Source organism: Cucurbita pepo, chromosome LG12, assembly GCF_002806865.2.
Source record: "Cucurbita pepo subsp. pepo cultivar mu-cu-16 chromosome LG12, ASM280686v2, whole genome shotgun sequence".
NCBI classification, from domain to species: domain Eukaryota; kingdom Viridiplantae; phylum Streptophyta; class Magnoliopsida; order Cucurbitales; family Cucurbitaceae; genus Cucurbita; species Cucurbita pepo.
The window spans coordinates 8,031,742-8,049,169 of NC_036649.1; the positions used below are offsets into that span (position 1 = coordinate 8,031,742).

Below are 17,428 nucleotides of genomic sequence, written 5' to 3' on the forward strand. Positions count from 1 at the left end.
AATGGCACTGATCTCCAAAATCAGAAAGAGAGAGGAAAAAAAAACAATATAACTTCCTAATCACATAAAAAAATAAAAAATAAAAATAACAGAAAATGGAAAGCTAAAAGACCTGGCAGATGAAGGAGTAGATCTTTACAATTGTTCTTATTTTAAAGGGAGAAAGAAGATTCCATTACCTAATGCAGAGAATGCCTGGCCGAAGAATGTGCGGGCTCGGAGGCTCAAAATCTAGCATCGGCTAGCAGGCCGACTGCAGCTCCAGCTCATCGCAATCCTGCAATCCCGTCTCATTGCTTTTTTAATGAGATCGTCCAGAGAAGATCGGTGTCAGATTGCACTCTTACTTTCTCTCCTTTAACTTTATTTGATGAGCTAATTAGTCCACCAAACTTCATCTCTATGTCGGCTGGAATGAATCCAACGTTAACAAAAAAAAAACAAAGTCATCAGAAATTATGCTCAAAGAGAACAATATCATACCATTGTGGAGGTTCGTAATTCCCAAGACTTAAAATATGATACAGCTAGTCATTTAGTCATTCACTGATAAGGCGAGAGGGGAACAATTTGAAAGTGCGAAAGTACTTACTCAAATCCCATTGGAGACCATTGGTTGTAGTGCTTCCAGAAGGCATCCCAATTGGAATGAGACCACAATGCGGACCCTCAACGGATGAGTCAACATGGATTTCATGGTGATGAGTCCTTGGCAGAAGATGAACAAGACAATCATCAGACAGAAGGATTATGCGCGTAGTTGAGAAACGGCATAGTACATTGATGTTTCCTATCTCGTGATCAAATCGTCCACCTAGAGCTCCCGCAACAAGTATACACAGCTGAAAATGAACAGCTCAACATTATAATGCCAATCTGAAAAGTCAGAGCACAGAACAAAGTGTAGTAGTTGAACCATTGAACGTAAACGGCCAAACGAAGTCCAACCTACATTAGACTCCTCCAGATTTGGCATAGACTGAAGAATATATGCAACACATTTATGTAGGTCTGTGGTATCCTCATCTTCAGATTCATCAAATATCTTGGTCCCCTGCACCATGTGAATATGGATATCTTGAGCCAGTAATGCATACATGATAACAAGTAATGCCAGAATTTCAGCAACACATGGAAATAGAAAAATTACACCCAAGATGCAGAAAGAGCCATCAGTGGGCTAGTCCAGTATGAACAGAATAAGAACTATCTGTGGTCTCAAAATAGATGGCAAAATCCAGGAAAAATCCAAGGACTCGTTTGATAACCATTTAGTTACTGAAGATTAAACGTTTAAATACTAGTTCAACCTATAGGTTTCTTTGTTTTATCATCTATCTTTACAAAAAGCTTTCAAAATCTAAGTCAAATTTAGAAAGCAAAAAAAAAACCTAGTTTTTATTTTTAGAATTTGGTTAAGAATCTAAATGTTTCCCTAAGAACGATAAAAAAAACTATTGTAAAGAAACTGAGAAAAAACAAGATGAAAGAAAAACTATTTATCAAATGAATACTAAACTCTTTCAAAGGGAGAAAGGGAAAAAATGACATACTTGCTTAGCATAAAAATCTAGTACTTCGGTCCGAATTGAATCCATGTCTCCACTAATAACATCTGGCTTGTGGCTGGCAAATAAAAGAAAAAAATCAATAGATAGTATCGAAGTATAGTCACAGCCACCAAGACACAAGATATATAATCCTAGAATAGTTTATTCGTTTCGTAACAATAATACCAACTATCATGAAATGCTCGAGAACGGAATGTACACATCAAACGCAATAAAATAGCTTAAAACGTCTTCTTCAGCCAGCCACTGGTATTTGTTTCTTTTAGTATCAATAGCATAATGTACACATCAAGAATGATGATGGTGTGATTCGTAAAAATTAAGATTACTTTACACATAATCATGAACTACAAGTCCATTATTAACAGTAAAGAACCGACTAGAATAAGAAAAAAAGAACTATAAAACATATAACTTAGGCCCGATTTGATAACCATTTGGTTTTTTAAAAATTAAGCTTATAAACATTATTTCCATCCATACATTTTTTAGGGGTGTTTTAAAAACCAAGTTAAGTTTTGAAAACTAAGAAAATTAGTTTTTAAAATTGTTTTTGCATTTGCAATTTGGTTCAGAAATCAAATGTTTAGTTAGGAAAGATGAACAAAAACGTAATAGTTACCAAATTCTGAAAATTTTCAAAAACTTAATAAGAAACAGTTAACATTTAAAATGAAAGGAACGTTTTGGGAAATTCATCCAAACCACAAGTTAAATTGAAACTTCAAAGCTATAGCCACCAAATTGAATCAAATAATCGGGACTAAAATGGAAATATAACAAACAAAAGAATAATAATAATAAACCCTAAAAGCTCGTCATAACATGGCAGTCGGTACTATATCCAGGCATGGTCCCTGACATCAATAATCTCTCTAGGAAGGTTTGTACGCATTAGCCATCTCAATTTTCAAAACAAACAGAGAACAAANTAAGAATCTAAATGTTTCCCTAAGAACGATAAAAAAAACTATTGTAAAGAAACTGAGAAAAAACAAGATGAAAGAAAAACTATTTATCAAATGAATACTAAACTCTTTCAAAGGGAGAAAGGGAAAAAATGACATACTTGCTTAGCATAAAAATCTAGTACTTCGGTCCGAATTGAATCCATGTCTCCACTAATAACATCTGGCTTGTGGCTGGCAAATAAAAGAAAAAAATCAATAGATAGTATCGAAGTATAGTCACAGCCACCAAGACACAAGATATATAATCCTAGAATAGTTTATTCGTTTCGTAACAATAATACCAACTATCATGAAATGCTCGAGAACGGAATGTACACATCAAACGCAATAAAATAGCTTAAAACGTCTTCTTCAGCCAGCCACTGGTATTTGTTTCTTTTAGTATCAATAGCATAATGTACACATCAAGAATGATGATGGTGTGATTCGTAAAAATTAAGATTACTTTACACATAATCATGAACTACAAGTCCATTATTAACAGTAAAGAACCGACTAGAATAAGAAAAAAAGAACTATAAAACATATAACTTAGGCCCGATTTGATAACCATTTGGTTTTTTAAAAATTAAGCTTATAAACATTATTTCCATCCATACATTTTTTAGGGGTGTTTTAAAAACCAAGTTAAGTTTTGAAAACTAAGAAAATTAGTTTTTAAAATTGTTTTTGCATTTGCAATTTGGTTCAGAAATCAAATGTTTAGTTAGGAAAGATGAACAAAAACGTAATAGTTACCAAATTCTGAAAATTTTCAAAAACTTAATAAGAAACAGTTAACATTTAAAATGAAAGGAACGTTTTGGGAAATTCATCCAAACCACAAGTTAAATTGAAACTTCAAAGCTATAGCCACCAAATTGAATCAAATAATCGGGACTAAAATGGAAATATAACAAACAAAAGAATAATAATAATAAACCCTAAAAGCTCGTCATAACATGGCAGTCGGTACTATATCCAGGCATGGTCCCTGACATCAATAATCTCTCTAGGAAGGTTTGTACGCATTAGCCATCTCAATTTTCAAAACAAACAGAGAACAAAACCCCATGCACGAAACTTGATAACTAAAGAGAGAAACTAAATCACATGAAAAAGAAACTAATAATGGGAGAGAAAGACACTTAGCGAACCTATTACGAACATCCAAAGCGTCTAGATGAGGAAACAGCAGAGGCAATTCATCAAATACGCGATTGGCGCCTCCATCGGCACACAGACGAAGTTGTGCTGCTCTACAACAACAATACACAAATACATATCAACACAAAAATATATTCATCAAAACCCAGGGAATTTGTAGACTAACCGTGCTTCCAGAGCAAGGGAGTGAATTTGGGGAGACGTTGGTTGAGCAGAACAAGAGCGTAGGTTGAAGAACGCCGGTGCTCTGCCGGAAACGAAGAAGAAGGGTGGAGGAATTCTGAAGAGTGGAACAAAACGCTCATGGCGGAAATGCGAGGGATTGGAAAATTTTCTGAATGAAAAATTGAAAAATAGGATTCGATTGGAAAGTGATTGAATATTCAGAGCAAATTTCGCGGAGGAAACAAACACTGTAAATCTTGCGGACAGCTGGGCCTTACCCGCTCTCTGTGATTGGCACGTGCGACTTCTTATCTAATGGCCATAACCTTTTACTAAATGGGTAATTTTGTTTACTACGTAGCCCTATTTTGGTCATTTTGTCTTCAAATTTTTTTATAAAATATCCAATAGATTTTCTATTTTTATTTTGTGAAAAAATTAAAAATTCTAATAATTAATTATTTATTAAATATAAATTTGAATTTGGCATTATCAATATTTTTATAAATAAAAAAAACTCATATTTAAATTTATTCATTTTAATTTCATGTAAAATTTAAAACAATTAAAATTGAAGATTTAAATATCCGATTTTTAAGATACCAATGTGCCTCGACTCCATTCCTCGAGTCTAGGAGATTCAAACTTGCTCAAAAAACGCGTTTTAATCAACTACTCGACACTCGAGCTATTTGTAGTTCTCGCCCAAACACTCACATGTATATATAGTTCACAACCTCATAGGCTTTGATACCAGCAACCTACCATTTTACACATAATACGATGACAATCTACGAGGTCGTACCCGACCAAATGTGCATACACATCAACACGAGGTCGCCGAAAGATGGTTATCGGGTTCAAGGACAGTTACAAAAATGGCAATTATTACTTTCATTGATTAGTAAAACATATGATGATGATGATGTATATACCCAAGTTAACCAGAAGAGCTAGCTACACAAAAACAGGTTTTGGTCAAATTACCTAAACAAATTGTTAAATTCCTTCCTACAAAAGCATAGAGAATTAAATAAATGAGAGGGTAAAGGGGGAAAAAAAAAACTATATATGATACAATAGCGGCAATGGGCAGGTAGAGGACGGGACGAGGGCCAGCGGGTCGTCGTCATCGACATGGATTTCCATACTTCTAATCGATCCCCGATCTTGCACTCTTTCAAGGGGCGGAGACGATTTTGGAAATCAAAGAAATGAAAAGGGTAAGGGCAAGAAAGAAACTCTATACAAAGATACAATCACCTCCTCTACTACATGAAGTAGCTTAGCGACATCTTCTTCCTCGACCCGCCTTCTCCGTAGAGGTCGTTCCATTGGAGGAGCTCGTTCATGTTCGTCGACTCCGATGAGACGCTTGCACACACCTAGCAAACAACTCATAAGGTCATGGAAGAAAGAACACTTACACAAGTCATAAAGAAAAACAAACCAACCTGCTCATGTGCAAATCTGAAATCCTCCATTTTTAACGGCCGAACGTCGGTGCTGCTATATAGCGCCGGTATCGGTTTGTTGTCGGTCAACGCAGAGATTCTCTCCTGTAATTCATGAACGGAACTCGAAACACAGATTCTTTACAAGAGATCAAAGAAAACAGAATGAATTATATAAGCTAACCTTCTTCTCCTTGTCCAAAATTTCTCTGATGGGACAGTGTGCAGCGGTGACACACAGATTCTGCAACCAAGGTAAGATTAGCATTTTCTTCATCACCTTTTCAATACAACAAGAACGAGAAATATAACCTTTAAATCACTTCCAGAGTATCCATCAGTCATATTGGCAAGTGCCGGTAAATCAACATCAGCGGCCAGTTCCTCTTTGGCGAGTATAACTCTCAAGATCTTCTCTCTATTTGGGGCATCTGGCAAGTTCACCATCAATCTACAAACAACAGTCACATATATTCAAGACGAGAAAGATATCGATTAACAACACGGCCCCGAAGCTGGTTTAAAGATATCGATCACCTTCGAGGAAGTCTCCTAATCACGGCCTCGTCAAGATCAAATGGTCTATTGGTTGCAGCAAGTACGAGTACACGTTCTTTATCCTTTGTTCGTAACCCGTCCCAATTCACCATAAATTCATTTTTCATTTTACGCATAGCCTCGTGTTCTCCTGGGTTTTCACGTCTTCCTAACATGCTATCAACCTCGTCAACAAACACAACACTTGGAGCAATTTTACTTGCTAGAGAAAACACAGCCTTTACGTATTTTTCACCCTCGCCGAACCACTGCAAAAGAAACACACACACAAAGACAGTGCACAATGTTTACAGAGAGTATCCAAGATTACAGAACTAGAGCCATTACTGAAAGAAGGGGTTTGTTTTTTTCGTTCTTTTTTACAACACACGAATAGCCCATTTGTACCTTAGAAGTAATGCTTGACATGGAGATGTTGATAAAGTTCGCACCCGCCTCCGTCGCAACAGCTTTAGCAAGCATTGTTTTTCCAGTACCGGGTGGACCGAAAAGTAAAATACCCTTGCAAGGCTGTGACGAACGACCAACCAATATAAAAGTTTCATAGCCACAGGTCAGCAAACCGTACAATGATCCATATTTGTGAAAACAGGAAAAAAAGAGTGCAAACCTTCGTTAACTGCCCTTTGCAAAACAATTCAGGTCTTTGTAGAGGAAGCATCACCAATTCCTTCAACGTGTCCTTCACGTTTTCTAAAGCACCAATGTCTTCAAAAGTAACACCGATGTCACCCGGTGGAATAACATCGGCGAGAAGTTTCTTTTCAAACTCATTCTCCGTGACAACATCCTAAAATTGTTCAAACACACTTAAATTTAGACTTAAGAACTCATTCTCCGTGTCGAAAGATCCGATGTTCAACAAGATTACCTTGAGCGACTTCTTCAAGCTCTTGTTCTCGCTCTGAAGACCATGCCAAATGTTCAACCCATACTCGATGCTGCAGCATAGAACAAACCGAACCACCATGAACACGATAAAATAATGCAAAGCTTCGTTTTCTTAGTGATAGTTTGTTACAACAATCCGATGAGGCCAAGAAAAAGTAGACGACCTTTCTGTAGAAAGGATGAGTTTGGCATCCTTAACCAACACTTCAGAAGAACGCATGAAATGATGACTCAAAGCCCAGCCTACAACTTTCTCAACAGCTGTTAAGAGAAATACAGGATCAGTTTCAACTTTTAAGTTGCACCCAGTAACCATAAAAAAACGTTTACGAAAGTTTTCCGGGTATACGAACTTTCAAGTGTTAGTGCTTGATCTTTGGTGCAGAGAGTGTCGAGGTTAGGGCAATCCAAACCGATCCGATTGAGAACCTGAAACCACATTAAATCCATGAATAAGAAAAGCAAAAAAGAGAATTTAGAAGCAAGATGATCGCGCAGCACTCACCAAGCGGATGCTGACAATATTTGCCTGTGTTTTCAAGGTTTCGGTATCACGTTCCAATTGTTGCTTCCACTCTGAAAGTAAGGCCTCATCCTAACAACATTCCAAAAAAATCATGCTGAATTCAATAGACAAAAGCATAGTAAGACAACCGAACCAGAAACAAGATCATAGTACCTGTGGAAGTAATATGGTCACTTTGTTCGGGAAGAGTCGACTAAGTTGTTTCGTTGCTTTTGGAGTTTCTTTGTTCCTATCATGCAATCTCCCAAAATTATCCTGAATACAGAAACGTTATAGATACTATTGAATTCATAGGAGGTAAAGAAACACCACAAGACTATTGAACAAAAGAAAAAAAGGACGGTCGGAGTTAACATACCGGAAAAGCAAGATCAAGCAACGCGGTTTGGTTGCTTCCAAACTTGGTAAATAGAAGACCACCAGGATGGGACTGAAAATATACGGTCAGGTAGAAGAGGAATTAAAACGAACCGAAGATACTCTTAACGGAATAAAGGGGGGAGGAGGCAAGAAAAATGCTCGGCTGACCTTTTCTTTACGATTATCCATATGGGTGTGGGAGCCAAGAACAACAACATTTCCTGGCAAATTTTCAAGCCTACCCTTTAGAATAGAGTAAGCATCTGAGTGTCCCACCATTGCCTTTTCTATGTCTTTGACAAACAATATTAATGGGCTGTTTCTACTCTCATTTGAGACAACCTACATGGCCAGTATTGCAGTGAGTACCAATAGAAACAGAAACATAGCTCCATAGCATAGTTTAGGGTAATGAGTACCTCAAAAACTTCATCAATTGCAAGTTTATCATTATCATCACCTCCAGGACCATCCAAGCGCAGTAGATGATTAGCTGCAATGTCGGTTTAGAACAATCATGACACGAGCAGAGTTCTAGCCATAATATAAATAAAAATTGCAGATGGAACCCAAACAAGAGAAAACAAGTAAGGAAGAATAACCAGAACAAAAGAAGCCATGATCTTCTTCACAAAGGCCACCTAGATCGTTACCGTCTGGAATTGATTTGTCAAACCTCACCCCTATTTTCGAGGATCCATTCTCTTCAAAAGCAAGGACAACTTTCCCCCGACAACCATAAGACGGTCCCCTGCTTAAAAAAGAAATGAGAACGGAAACTAAAACTAAAAGAATAAACGGAAAAAAGAACCTTCACATAATTATGAATGGCTGTTAAACAGCAAAGAGGTCTTTACATACGACACAAATACGAGATATCTGAAGATCATTTCTACAACACCTTTTCTATGCATGGAAAAATGATGGCAGGAAAAAAATAGCCTAAAAAAGGAGCAGAAATTTACAGAAATAACAATTAATTACTTCTAAAAACCTACAACACAACAATTATCCAAAGCTTTCAGATCATCAGACACCAAAATACAGTGCAGGTGGAGGAATTACCTTAGAGGACAACTTTGAAGAGGAGGTGAAAGTGCAGAAGATAAGGTACCAACAAATTTAACTTTGTCACCTACAAATTAATGAGAGGTTCGTAAGATCGTGGGTATGACAGGTGGAAGACGGGGGATGAACCAGTGATGGCAGCAACCACATCACATAGTAACTAAAAAGAAGATACCTGTCTTAAAAGCAGTGGTCTTTGACGAAGCCGTGGATGTTTCTTGTTTCGGCAAAGCCTGTGAGCTTAAGGTAGATCCACCTGCAATATCAGCCTCAACACTGGAAGTTGGTTTTTTGTTCTGTGAGGCTGCTGCTGCTGCAGCAGCAGCAGCAGCAACCTGAACAGCTCTTTTAGCAAAAACAGATGTCCGTTCAGCCCTCAAACTATCTTTTACAATATCAGCATCCTTGGGGGTCGGTGCCTGAATTCATTGACAAACTTTAGTGACACAACCTGATGAAGGCATGTTAGCAAGGGTTCAAACACAAACATGAAATGAACAACCAAGCCTGGGATTTACATGTCAAAGTGCTTTAAAACTCAGAGAATCAAAAATGGGGTTTACATGTAGTTTACCACTGGTTCACAAGATTACACAATTTAATCTCACCTCTTTCACACTTGAAGATTCTTTACAAGTTTATGAAATTCATAACGGAACAGATAAATGACGTTTCAAGAAAGTTAATGATCGAAGGTAAAAATTTGAATCTTACGCCAGGCAAAAGAAGAGAATCCACAATCAGTAATCTAGCTCCAAAATGCCGAGCAAGTGCCTTCGTCAAAGTCTCCTGGTATATTTCTGAACCTGTAAGCATTCAAGTAATAAACAACCAATGTCAAGTAAACAAATCAGATGGAAAAAAAGAAATTAGACTACAGTTTAAGGAAGAAAAGCTGTGCCAACCTGCAGGTCCAGACAAGAGGATACGTGGGCTCGAAATAGGAAGGTCTGAAGCATGCTTTACAAATTTATCACACTTCAAGTGAATGAACATGGATGCAATAAGAACATTTTTTGTGGTATCACTGAAAAAAGATGTAGAGTCACATAAAGATTTAGAACATATCGCAGTCCGTATATACTTCAACACAAAATTTAATAGAGTTCTAGATTGTTATATTCAATATGTTAAATGTGCTTTTGACTAATAAAAAAAAATGTCATCTTTTTACCATGTTGAGCTACATATCAATGAGTATTTTTTAAAATTTCAGAAAATAAAACACTTAAATAGTGCCATTACTTTGTTCCTGCAATTTTCTAAATATATTCACCTTAGATAATATGGGAAACTCTCAAAAGAAACATCAATACTGTCAGGTTTAAGAATGCCTTGTTGTAGTCTTTCTTTAAATGCTTGACGTCGAGTTGACATCGGCATAGCAGGAGGGTTAAAATCCTTAAAGAGATTCCCTATATCCCTTTGTTCATCAAGAATCTTGGAAATGCTGCCACTTAAATTAAAGTCGGGAGATGCCGAACCAGCTAGCATTTGTAAAAGAGGTCGTAATTCATGAGTCGCCCCAGGGACCTCACCAATTTCTGAATCATTACAAGCATCTAATCCAAGCCTATCAAGACTCGGGCTTTCAGTTGCAGAATGAGGACTCGGATCAATACTTTTCTCCATAGATGCCTCGCCATTTATATCATTGTTATTAGTACTGCCATCTTTCAAATTAATGTCTGGATTCTGATTATCTGACACTCCACAAACAGAGGGTAACTCCACATCTTCATTGGATTTAGCAGATGGGGAAAGCAGAGACAAATCTTTCTGAATATTTGAAAAAGATGCCAATATGGATGCGCCAGTGACAGCTGAGGCATCCCCAGACCTTCCTTCAAAATGAATGCCCTTAACAGGAGCACTATGGGCTTCTAAAATGTTCACAGAAGGCAGACCAGAAACAGCAAAATCATCACTAGTGAGCTGCTGAAATATCTGAGGGTTACGTTAAGGAATTTATTACCGATATGCGCTGTTGCATGTAAGTAAGGAAAACCAATGTTAGAAGAAAGAAGAAACAAAAAAAAAGTACACTTGCCAATAAGGTTATATTGCAACATTCCAAAAGGATACATAAGCATGCTTTCCAGAGGAAGTGAAGACGACCTCGTCGCCTCCATTTAAAACTACGCTTGAATTTTTTTGAAAAATCTTGCCATTAACAATGACAGCACCTTTGCCTCCCGTGATTTCGAGTAAAGCAATAGAAGAGTTCCCACGCTGTTGCAATATAAATGACAGAATGAGAAGTAAAATAAAGTACAACAACGCATTCCAGACAAAGGAAAGAAAACAAATTAAGTGAAAGAAATCTAATTTCTCTAACCTTGATATGCCTCAGCTTACACAGTGTTGTACTAACAGATGGATCTTTAAGCCATAAATTACACTGACGACTTTGACCAACAGTGAACAGAGTGCCACAAATAACCAAGTGTGGATTCTGCAGAAGCATAATCAAAGAGTCAGGTGAGAGTAATTAATCTCAATATTTGAAGTTATTAAACCAAAAGGGGCTACGAAAGCATATCATAGATGAAGGTTTTAGTGGAGCGGTTGATTGCCAAATCAGAAGCCACACCTTTATAGTTAGTCTCAAGAGCAAAAGGATAATATTACATTAGTTACCATCCTAGGTGGAAAACAACCCAAAATAAAATAATAAATTTAACCCCTCCTTGTCAAAATTACAAATTTATCATGGTTAGAAAAGACGTTCCCAATTGATGAGGGATGTAGAACGATAGGAAGTAAAATATTAGACCGTTTACACCAACATGGTCGAAGAGTTTTGTATAAGTCTGTGTTTTTTCCGCAAATATTCTTTATTTTCTTTATTTCCACAAATTCCAAAACAAAGCCATGATAATGTTTTTCCAAAGTAAGGCTTTTGCATTCTTGAAATGGTGGTACGTTAAGATCATGTCCAATAGATCCTTTACCTCCCTAGGAGATGTGAGATGTCATTCGAATATATTCAGAATCATTATCCAGAAATTTTGGACGTATGTACCTTGCATAAATTAGTGGAAAATATTGAGAATCGTAATCCATAAATTCTGGGTGTATGTACCTTGAATAAATAAGTGGGTTTGTGACTGGTTTCCTTTGGCATAATGGACACCAATTTAGAGAAAGAGTAATGTAAACCATTCTTCTTCTTTTTTTTTTTTTTCCTTTTTTCTTTTTGTTGAAGATTTTCACTTGTGCTAATGACTTTATGCATTATTTCCCAAAAGAAGAACTTCAACTTTTTACGGTGGCGTCCTTTTTCGTACCGTCTTTGTCAACGTGGGATTTATTACTTCTACTTTTTCTCCATGTCCATCCTCAAGGATTTTGTTGAGTCTTCAAAAGACTCAGTCAGCATTAGGGAGAGCCAAGTCAACGAGTCTCCTTCGTTTGACAATACCACTGAGGTAAGGTCAAGCCTTAATTTGGCCCATTTCGTTGCTTCGTTATCCTTTAAATTCCTACCGAGCTTCAGGTTCCATAACTTGTTGCAATATTCCCCGTTTCTTTGATCATAGTTTTTTGGTTATGAGAGAGCCGGTACAAAAGTGGATAATGCAGGGCTAGCATTGTGTTTTCAATCAATGGGTCGGTCCAGAATGATGTGCTTCCTCCATCACCCACCCTATGGCGAATTCGGTTGGTGATGAGGTTTTGATGTTTCTTTATATACTTCCCAGACGGAAGGGGGAAGGGGGGTGATTTTTGTCTGATGTAGGAGTATATTTAGCCTTTATAAGATTTCTCCCCAAGGCATTTTCTTCATGATGCATATCTCCATATCCATTTTGCGAGGAGAGTTTTGTTCTTCATCCTTTTCTGTTGAGAGGTTTATAATTTTCCACCAAACACGGTGTGGGCTATCTTTCCACAAAGAGTTCCTGGATTATCTTTTTTATATCTGAAGCCACATTTTGTGGCATTTTGAACAGAGACATGTGGTAAATGGAAAGGTTGGATAATATGGTTTGTATTTGGGTCTTCCCCCTTTTGAACTATAACATGATGACCATGTGAACCACCTTCGGTCTATTTTTTCAATAATAGTCTTCCAAAAGGAAAAAAAATTGTGGTTTCCTTTTAAGGGTAATCCTAGGTACATATTCGGTCATTCTCCTCTTTTACAACCATATATGCTAGCAAATTCTTCAATAATCTTTGTGCTAATATTGATGCCCACAATCCCCTTGTCAAAGACCTCGTGTGGCATAAATCTTACCTCTCAATCCCCCATTGATATTGATGATGATGGAGAAATTGGTGGATGAGATGCATCCTTTTACCCACCTCCACCATTTTGAGCCAAAGCCTTTTGCCACAAGAATGTTTTCGAAGAAAGTCCAATCAACCTTGTCGAACACACCTTTTCCAAGTCAAATTTGATGACTACACCTTTTTGTTTCTTTCTTTTCCATTCATCTATGAGTTCATTTACCATGAAGGATGCATCAAGAACTTGTCGCCCCTCTACAAAAGCTACTTGTTGCTCGGTAATTGTGAAAGGGTGACGTTCTGATAATATCTTTGCCATGATTTTATATAGTTCGGTCGTAAGACTTATGAGAAGAAAATCTACAACGGTGCAAAAGCATTCCAGTTTCTTTGAGATCAAACAGATGTACGTTTCGTTTAGGTTGTCATTGATAACTCCATTTTGAAAAAGTCTTGGAACACTCTCATGCTATCGGTTCTCATAAAGTTCCAAAATTTTGAAAAAATTCTAAGGTAAAACCATCCAATTCTTGAGTTTTGTCAAAACTCAAATGCTGAGTCGCCTTCCCCACCTCTTCTTCAATGAAAACAACCTTGAGGGAGGGAGCTTGTTGTTGATCAATAGGACTCAAGTCAAGATCATGAAGAAATTCAAAGAAAGCATTGTCCTTCATATATCCTATTTCTTACATTTTTGTCTCCAAGATTGCTCTTCCTTTGCTGCCAACAAAATAAGTTCTACTTTCCGAGCTTTTTTTTTATGTGAGTTGAACTCGTGTAATAGAGTCTATTTCCTCCATTTGATCAATGAGAGCAATTTCAGTAAGCATTTCATTTCTTTTTGTGAAAATACAACCAAAAACCTCCATGTTCCATTTCTTTAAGACTTCTTTTAGTCTTTTAAGTTTGTTCGTGAAACCATGCCCCGACCATCCACAAAAGGACATATTCTTCCACCAGTATTCTCCCATTGGCAAAATATCATAATGGTTCAGCCACATATTCCCAAAGCGGAAGGGCGAAGGGGCCCACTTACAGCAACCCATGGAAAGTAGGATGGGATAATGATCAAATGTAGGTCTATTCAGTCTTTGAACACCAGCGTTAATGAATATTTCAAGTACGCCTTTTGTGGCTAGAAATTTGTCGATGAGTGTCAAGGTGAGTGGAGATCTGTTGTTTGACCACGTATAGAGACCATTACTGAGGGGAAGGTCAATGAGTTCAGCTTCTCTTATGAAATTGTTTTAGTGTCTCATGCCTCTGGTGACTTTTCCACTGAATTTTCGTGTGCCATTGAGAGATATTGAAGTCACCAACCAAAAGCCAATTCTCTATACATAGGCAAGATAGGTCCAATAATTCCTGCAAGAAGAAAGGTCTTTCTTGATATCTACCGGGGCTATAGATCCTTGTTATCCAAAAACTATAAGTATCGGCCAAGGTAATATGTATGGTTAAGGTGTATAAGCCTTTGGTGACTTCAGAAATTATCAAAGTTGGGTCATTCCACATAATTAAGATCCCCAAGATCCCCAGTGTACTTGAGGCATCCAAAGCTAACCAACCAATATGTATGGCACTCCAAAAAGATTTATCCATCCAGTGATCAACATGTATTTGAGGAAGGCTCTCTTTTGCCAAACTCCCAAGCTTTTAACATTCCAAGAGATAATAATCATGACACGTAATGACCACCCAATTGTGACTTGTTCGATTTCTCATAATTGATGTTTGAAAGGAGGCGATCAATCTCTATAGTCAATTAACTCAGTTTCTTGGCCATAGTAGGAATAGCCATGATACACATGCGGTGTTCTTCTAGCCATGTTACCAAGGTTAATGATCATCAAAAGTTCGGGGGAGGCCTTTTCTCAGGCTTGGGAAGGGATTAGTCTTACACACCTACTATCCCTACTTGCGATTAAATTTAACTTCTTTGAATGTCGGGTAAATATAGGTCCCACAAATAGTAAATACTCCAATTAAGAACGCCACTTTCTAAAACCTCCTCGAAGGCTGGAACACCCTAAGTTGTTCCAAAGAAGCTAGACTCCTTGTTGTCATCTTTATTCGAACGACTCCACCACTTGCACAGCCTTCCTTCTCTAATTAAAACGTCAAGTATAAAAGTCCACAACAAAAAGTATAGAAAAATCTAAATGATTCCTCGAACATCAACTTGAATCTACTACACATTTTCATAGGATATCTATACTAAATCATCATTATCAAAAGAACCTGTGAATTACTTCCTTAGCCATTCCTTCCACTCTTGCAACTTGATAAAGAAAACGTTTCATTCGTCAAAATTTTATTGGTATGTTTTAGCCACACGACTTATTAGTCAAAACCTTTCAACCCCATCAAAGCATGTAGGTAAAGGTAATCAAACGTCCCGGCTCCGTTCGTTTCATTTCACATTGCCAATGAAGCAAACCAAAATTGATAGTTCATATGGAAAACCCTGATAAACTTTGAGGAAGGTAAAAAAAGAAATAACATGTAATTGAGAAAGAGGAACAATAGAGGCAACTCTCCTGCTGCGCAGCAATTCACAACTTAGCTGATGGTATAAGACTCCAAGACAAACAATTGCAAAAAACATAGGACACACAAACCAGACATGCAGATGTTTCAAACAACTACTGTTAAAGATGACAAGCTAAGAACAAACAATTTTATAGCAAGAGTCTACCTGAGAGCACTGGGAAAGAAGTTTTCCCCACGCAGGCTTCGAATTGGACTTCGTCATCCTCGTCGTGCGCTTCTTGGTGCGATTGAGCAGGGTAGCCACAACCGCCTTAGATTTCTCGGCATCGGCTGTAACATCACCTGAATTCCATACGAATTGTGAAATTGATCAAAATCCAATTCAAATCCAATTCAAACCCAATATCCCCAATAGATTCAACATCAAACACCTAGGTCCAACCAATCAAACTACATGCATAAGACAACAAATTGGGAAGGCACCTAAAGGTAGCGGCGTCATGATAGCCTCGCCTTCTGCTTGAAGATCGTGCGAATCCTCAGGAACAGCCTCATCACATACGTTGTTGACCTTCAACGAATCAGTATCGAACGGATCAGCTGGTTGTATGACTGGGTCTACAGGTTCAACCCCAGATTCCTCAACTGGAATCAAAGGCTCAACAGGCGGTGCGCTCTGAACATCCTCCGTAGACGACGATGCCTCAATAACCTACCGTTAAAACAACAACGGATCAAAAACCCACAAAACCAAACCCCACACCTAAATCCCAACCAAAAACCCACCAAGAAACAATCGAAAAAAACACGAATCAGTGGCATGCAAAACCCAAGACCCAAGAACAGAGAGACATCAGAAGAAAGTACCTTAGATCTTTTGGAATTTGGAGTGCCAGAAGGAGGGGGAGAGCCATGGGATGAAGAAAGAGAACGTTTGGATAAAGAACTACGCCTTGTTTCAACCATGGTGATAGAACAGACGTGAAAACTTAGATGGGTATGTAAATTGATCGCTGTTTCTTCCTTGTTCTTCCCTCTCCGATCAAGAACGACTTCTGGGTGTCGATAAAAAGAAGAAAAAGAATGAAAAACTGTAAGAGAGGACCGGGAAGAGGAAGGGAAGATGATGGTAGAGATCAGTTAAGTAGGCGTCTGGATTCTTACAAATATTTTATTCACCTCATGAGAAGAAGAATGATTAAAAGGGAGATGGAAAAAAGGGGTGTATGTGGAGGGGGTGGGGAGTTGGAAGGGGATTGTTTGGTTGGGCTCTAAATTATAATTGTGGCCGATCGGTGAAGTTGGATGGATTTATTAGCATCGACTTTGGTTGGTGTGTCTCAAATTTCAATGGACCAAATAAATATTAAATCCTTTCTATTTAATGTTCTAATCAAATTGCCACTGTCATTTTTTTTTTTTTTTAATTCGACCTTAATGAACTGAACAATGTTCAAATTGGTAAATAGTTTTTTATAGCTAATATTTGTATTTTATTTTTTAATTATGAACTTCTTGGTCAACGATATCATAGTTTGACTGGTTGAAGCAGATAGTCTAAGTATGCTCTAGCTATATACTCAATCAAAAAGTTTGAGATTTTAATTTTCACCCCACCTGTTGAATTCAAAAGCAATAAATAGTCAACGCACGGTAAAACTTGAGGTATGCATCTCAGGGCCACTAGAAGTATTTCGTAAGATTCAATGACCCAACAACTCAAATTACCCTATTGAATACCATAAGAGTTTNATTTTTTTTTTTTTTTTTTTTTTTATTTCAACTATTTTTGTTGGATCGATCAAACTAGCCTGAAAAATAAGGTTCATAGCTCAATCAACCCTGCCCGACATTTAAGATTGTCGTGAAGATTGTGAGCATTTGACGTTTATAAAAAATGTCAGTAATGTATTATGGCCCGTGAAAAGTTGATATTTGAGTTTTCTAAAATGTTGTTGTAATATGTATTATGGATCAGTGTAATTATTT

General features: G+C 37.5%; 2 protein-coding genes across 3 annotated transcripts; both read right to left on the reverse strand.

Annotated features, from left to right (window-relative positions):
- Positions 1-39: 39 nt before the first annotated feature.
- Positions 40-4,070, reverse strand: LOC111806494 (thiamine pyrophosphokinase 1-like). 2 transcript variants are annotated; one of them, XM_023691834.1, is made up of 6 exons: positions 3,855-4,070; positions 3,679-3,775; positions 2,641-2,713; positions 953-1,054; positions 593-842; positions 40-409 (listed from the first exon to the last, which is right to left on the reverse strand). In XM_023691834.1, exons 1-6 carry the CDS (start codon positions 3,991-3,993, stop codon positions 291-293), a joined length of 780 nt encoding a protein of 259 aa, XP_023547602.1. In that variant the 5' UTR covers positions 3,994-4,070; the 3' UTR covers positions 40-290. The 2 variants fall into 2 exon arrangements, with proteins under 2 accessions (XP_023547602.1, XP_023547604.1); XM_023691836.1 differs by lacking the exons at positions 2,641-2,713; positions 3,679-3,775; positions 3,855-4,070 and adding an exon at positions 1,554-2,479.
- A 653-nt stretch (positions 4,071-4,723) lies between these two features.
- LOC111806738 lies at positions 4,724-16,713 on the reverse strand. Its single transcript, XM_023692175.1, has 26 exons — positions 16,307-16,713; positions 15,923-16,151; positions 15,645-15,781; positions 11,049-11,165; positions 10,796-10,942; positions 9,987-10,657; positions 9,616-9,737; positions 9,425-9,516; positions 8,886-9,129; positions 8,708-8,777; positions 8,245-8,393; positions 8,062-8,135; positions 7,811-7,984; positions 7,641-7,712; positions 7,436-7,537; positions 7,262-7,351; positions 7,110-7,185; positions 6,921-7,017; positions 6,737-6,806; positions 6,476-6,655; positions 6,253-6,375; positions 5,845-6,113; positions 5,620-5,758; positions 5,492-5,551; positions 5,308-5,412; positions 4,724-5,238 (listed from the first exon to the last, which is right to left on the reverse strand). Exons 1-26 carry the CDS (start codon positions 16,403-16,405, stop codon positions 5,125-5,127), a joined length of 3,822 nt encoding a protein of 1,273 aa, XP_023547943.1. The 5' UTR covers positions 16,406-16,713; the 3' UTR covers positions 4,724-5,124.
- Between the last annotated feature and the right edge of the window lie 715 nt (positions 16,714-17,428).

Coding starts and splice junctions, on each gene's coding strand:
- LOC111806494 (XM_023691834.1), bottom strand. CDS start 3,993: ATGAGCGTTTTGTTCCACTCTTCAGAATTCCTCCACCCTTCTTCTTCG. Junction 3,776..3,854: donor TCCCTTGCTCTGGAAGCACG/GTTAGTCTACAA, acceptor GTTGTAGAGCAG/CACAACTTCGTCTGTGTGCC. Junction 1,055..2,640: donor TAGATTTTTATGCTAAGCAA/GTATGTCATTTT, acceptor CACATGGTGCAG/GGGACCAAGATATTTGATGA.
- LOC111806738 (XM_023692175.1), bottom strand. CDS start 16,405: ATGGTTGAAACAAGGCGTAGTTCTTTATCCAAACGTTCTCTTTCTTCA. Junction 16,152..16,306: donor CAAATTCCAAAAGATCTAAG/GTACTTTCTTCT, acceptor TTTTAACGGTAG/GTTATTGAGGCATCGTCGTC. Junction 7,985..8,061: donor CAATTGATGAAGTTTTTGAG/GTACTCATTACC, acceptor CTGGCCATGTAG/GTTGTCTCAAATGAGAGTAG.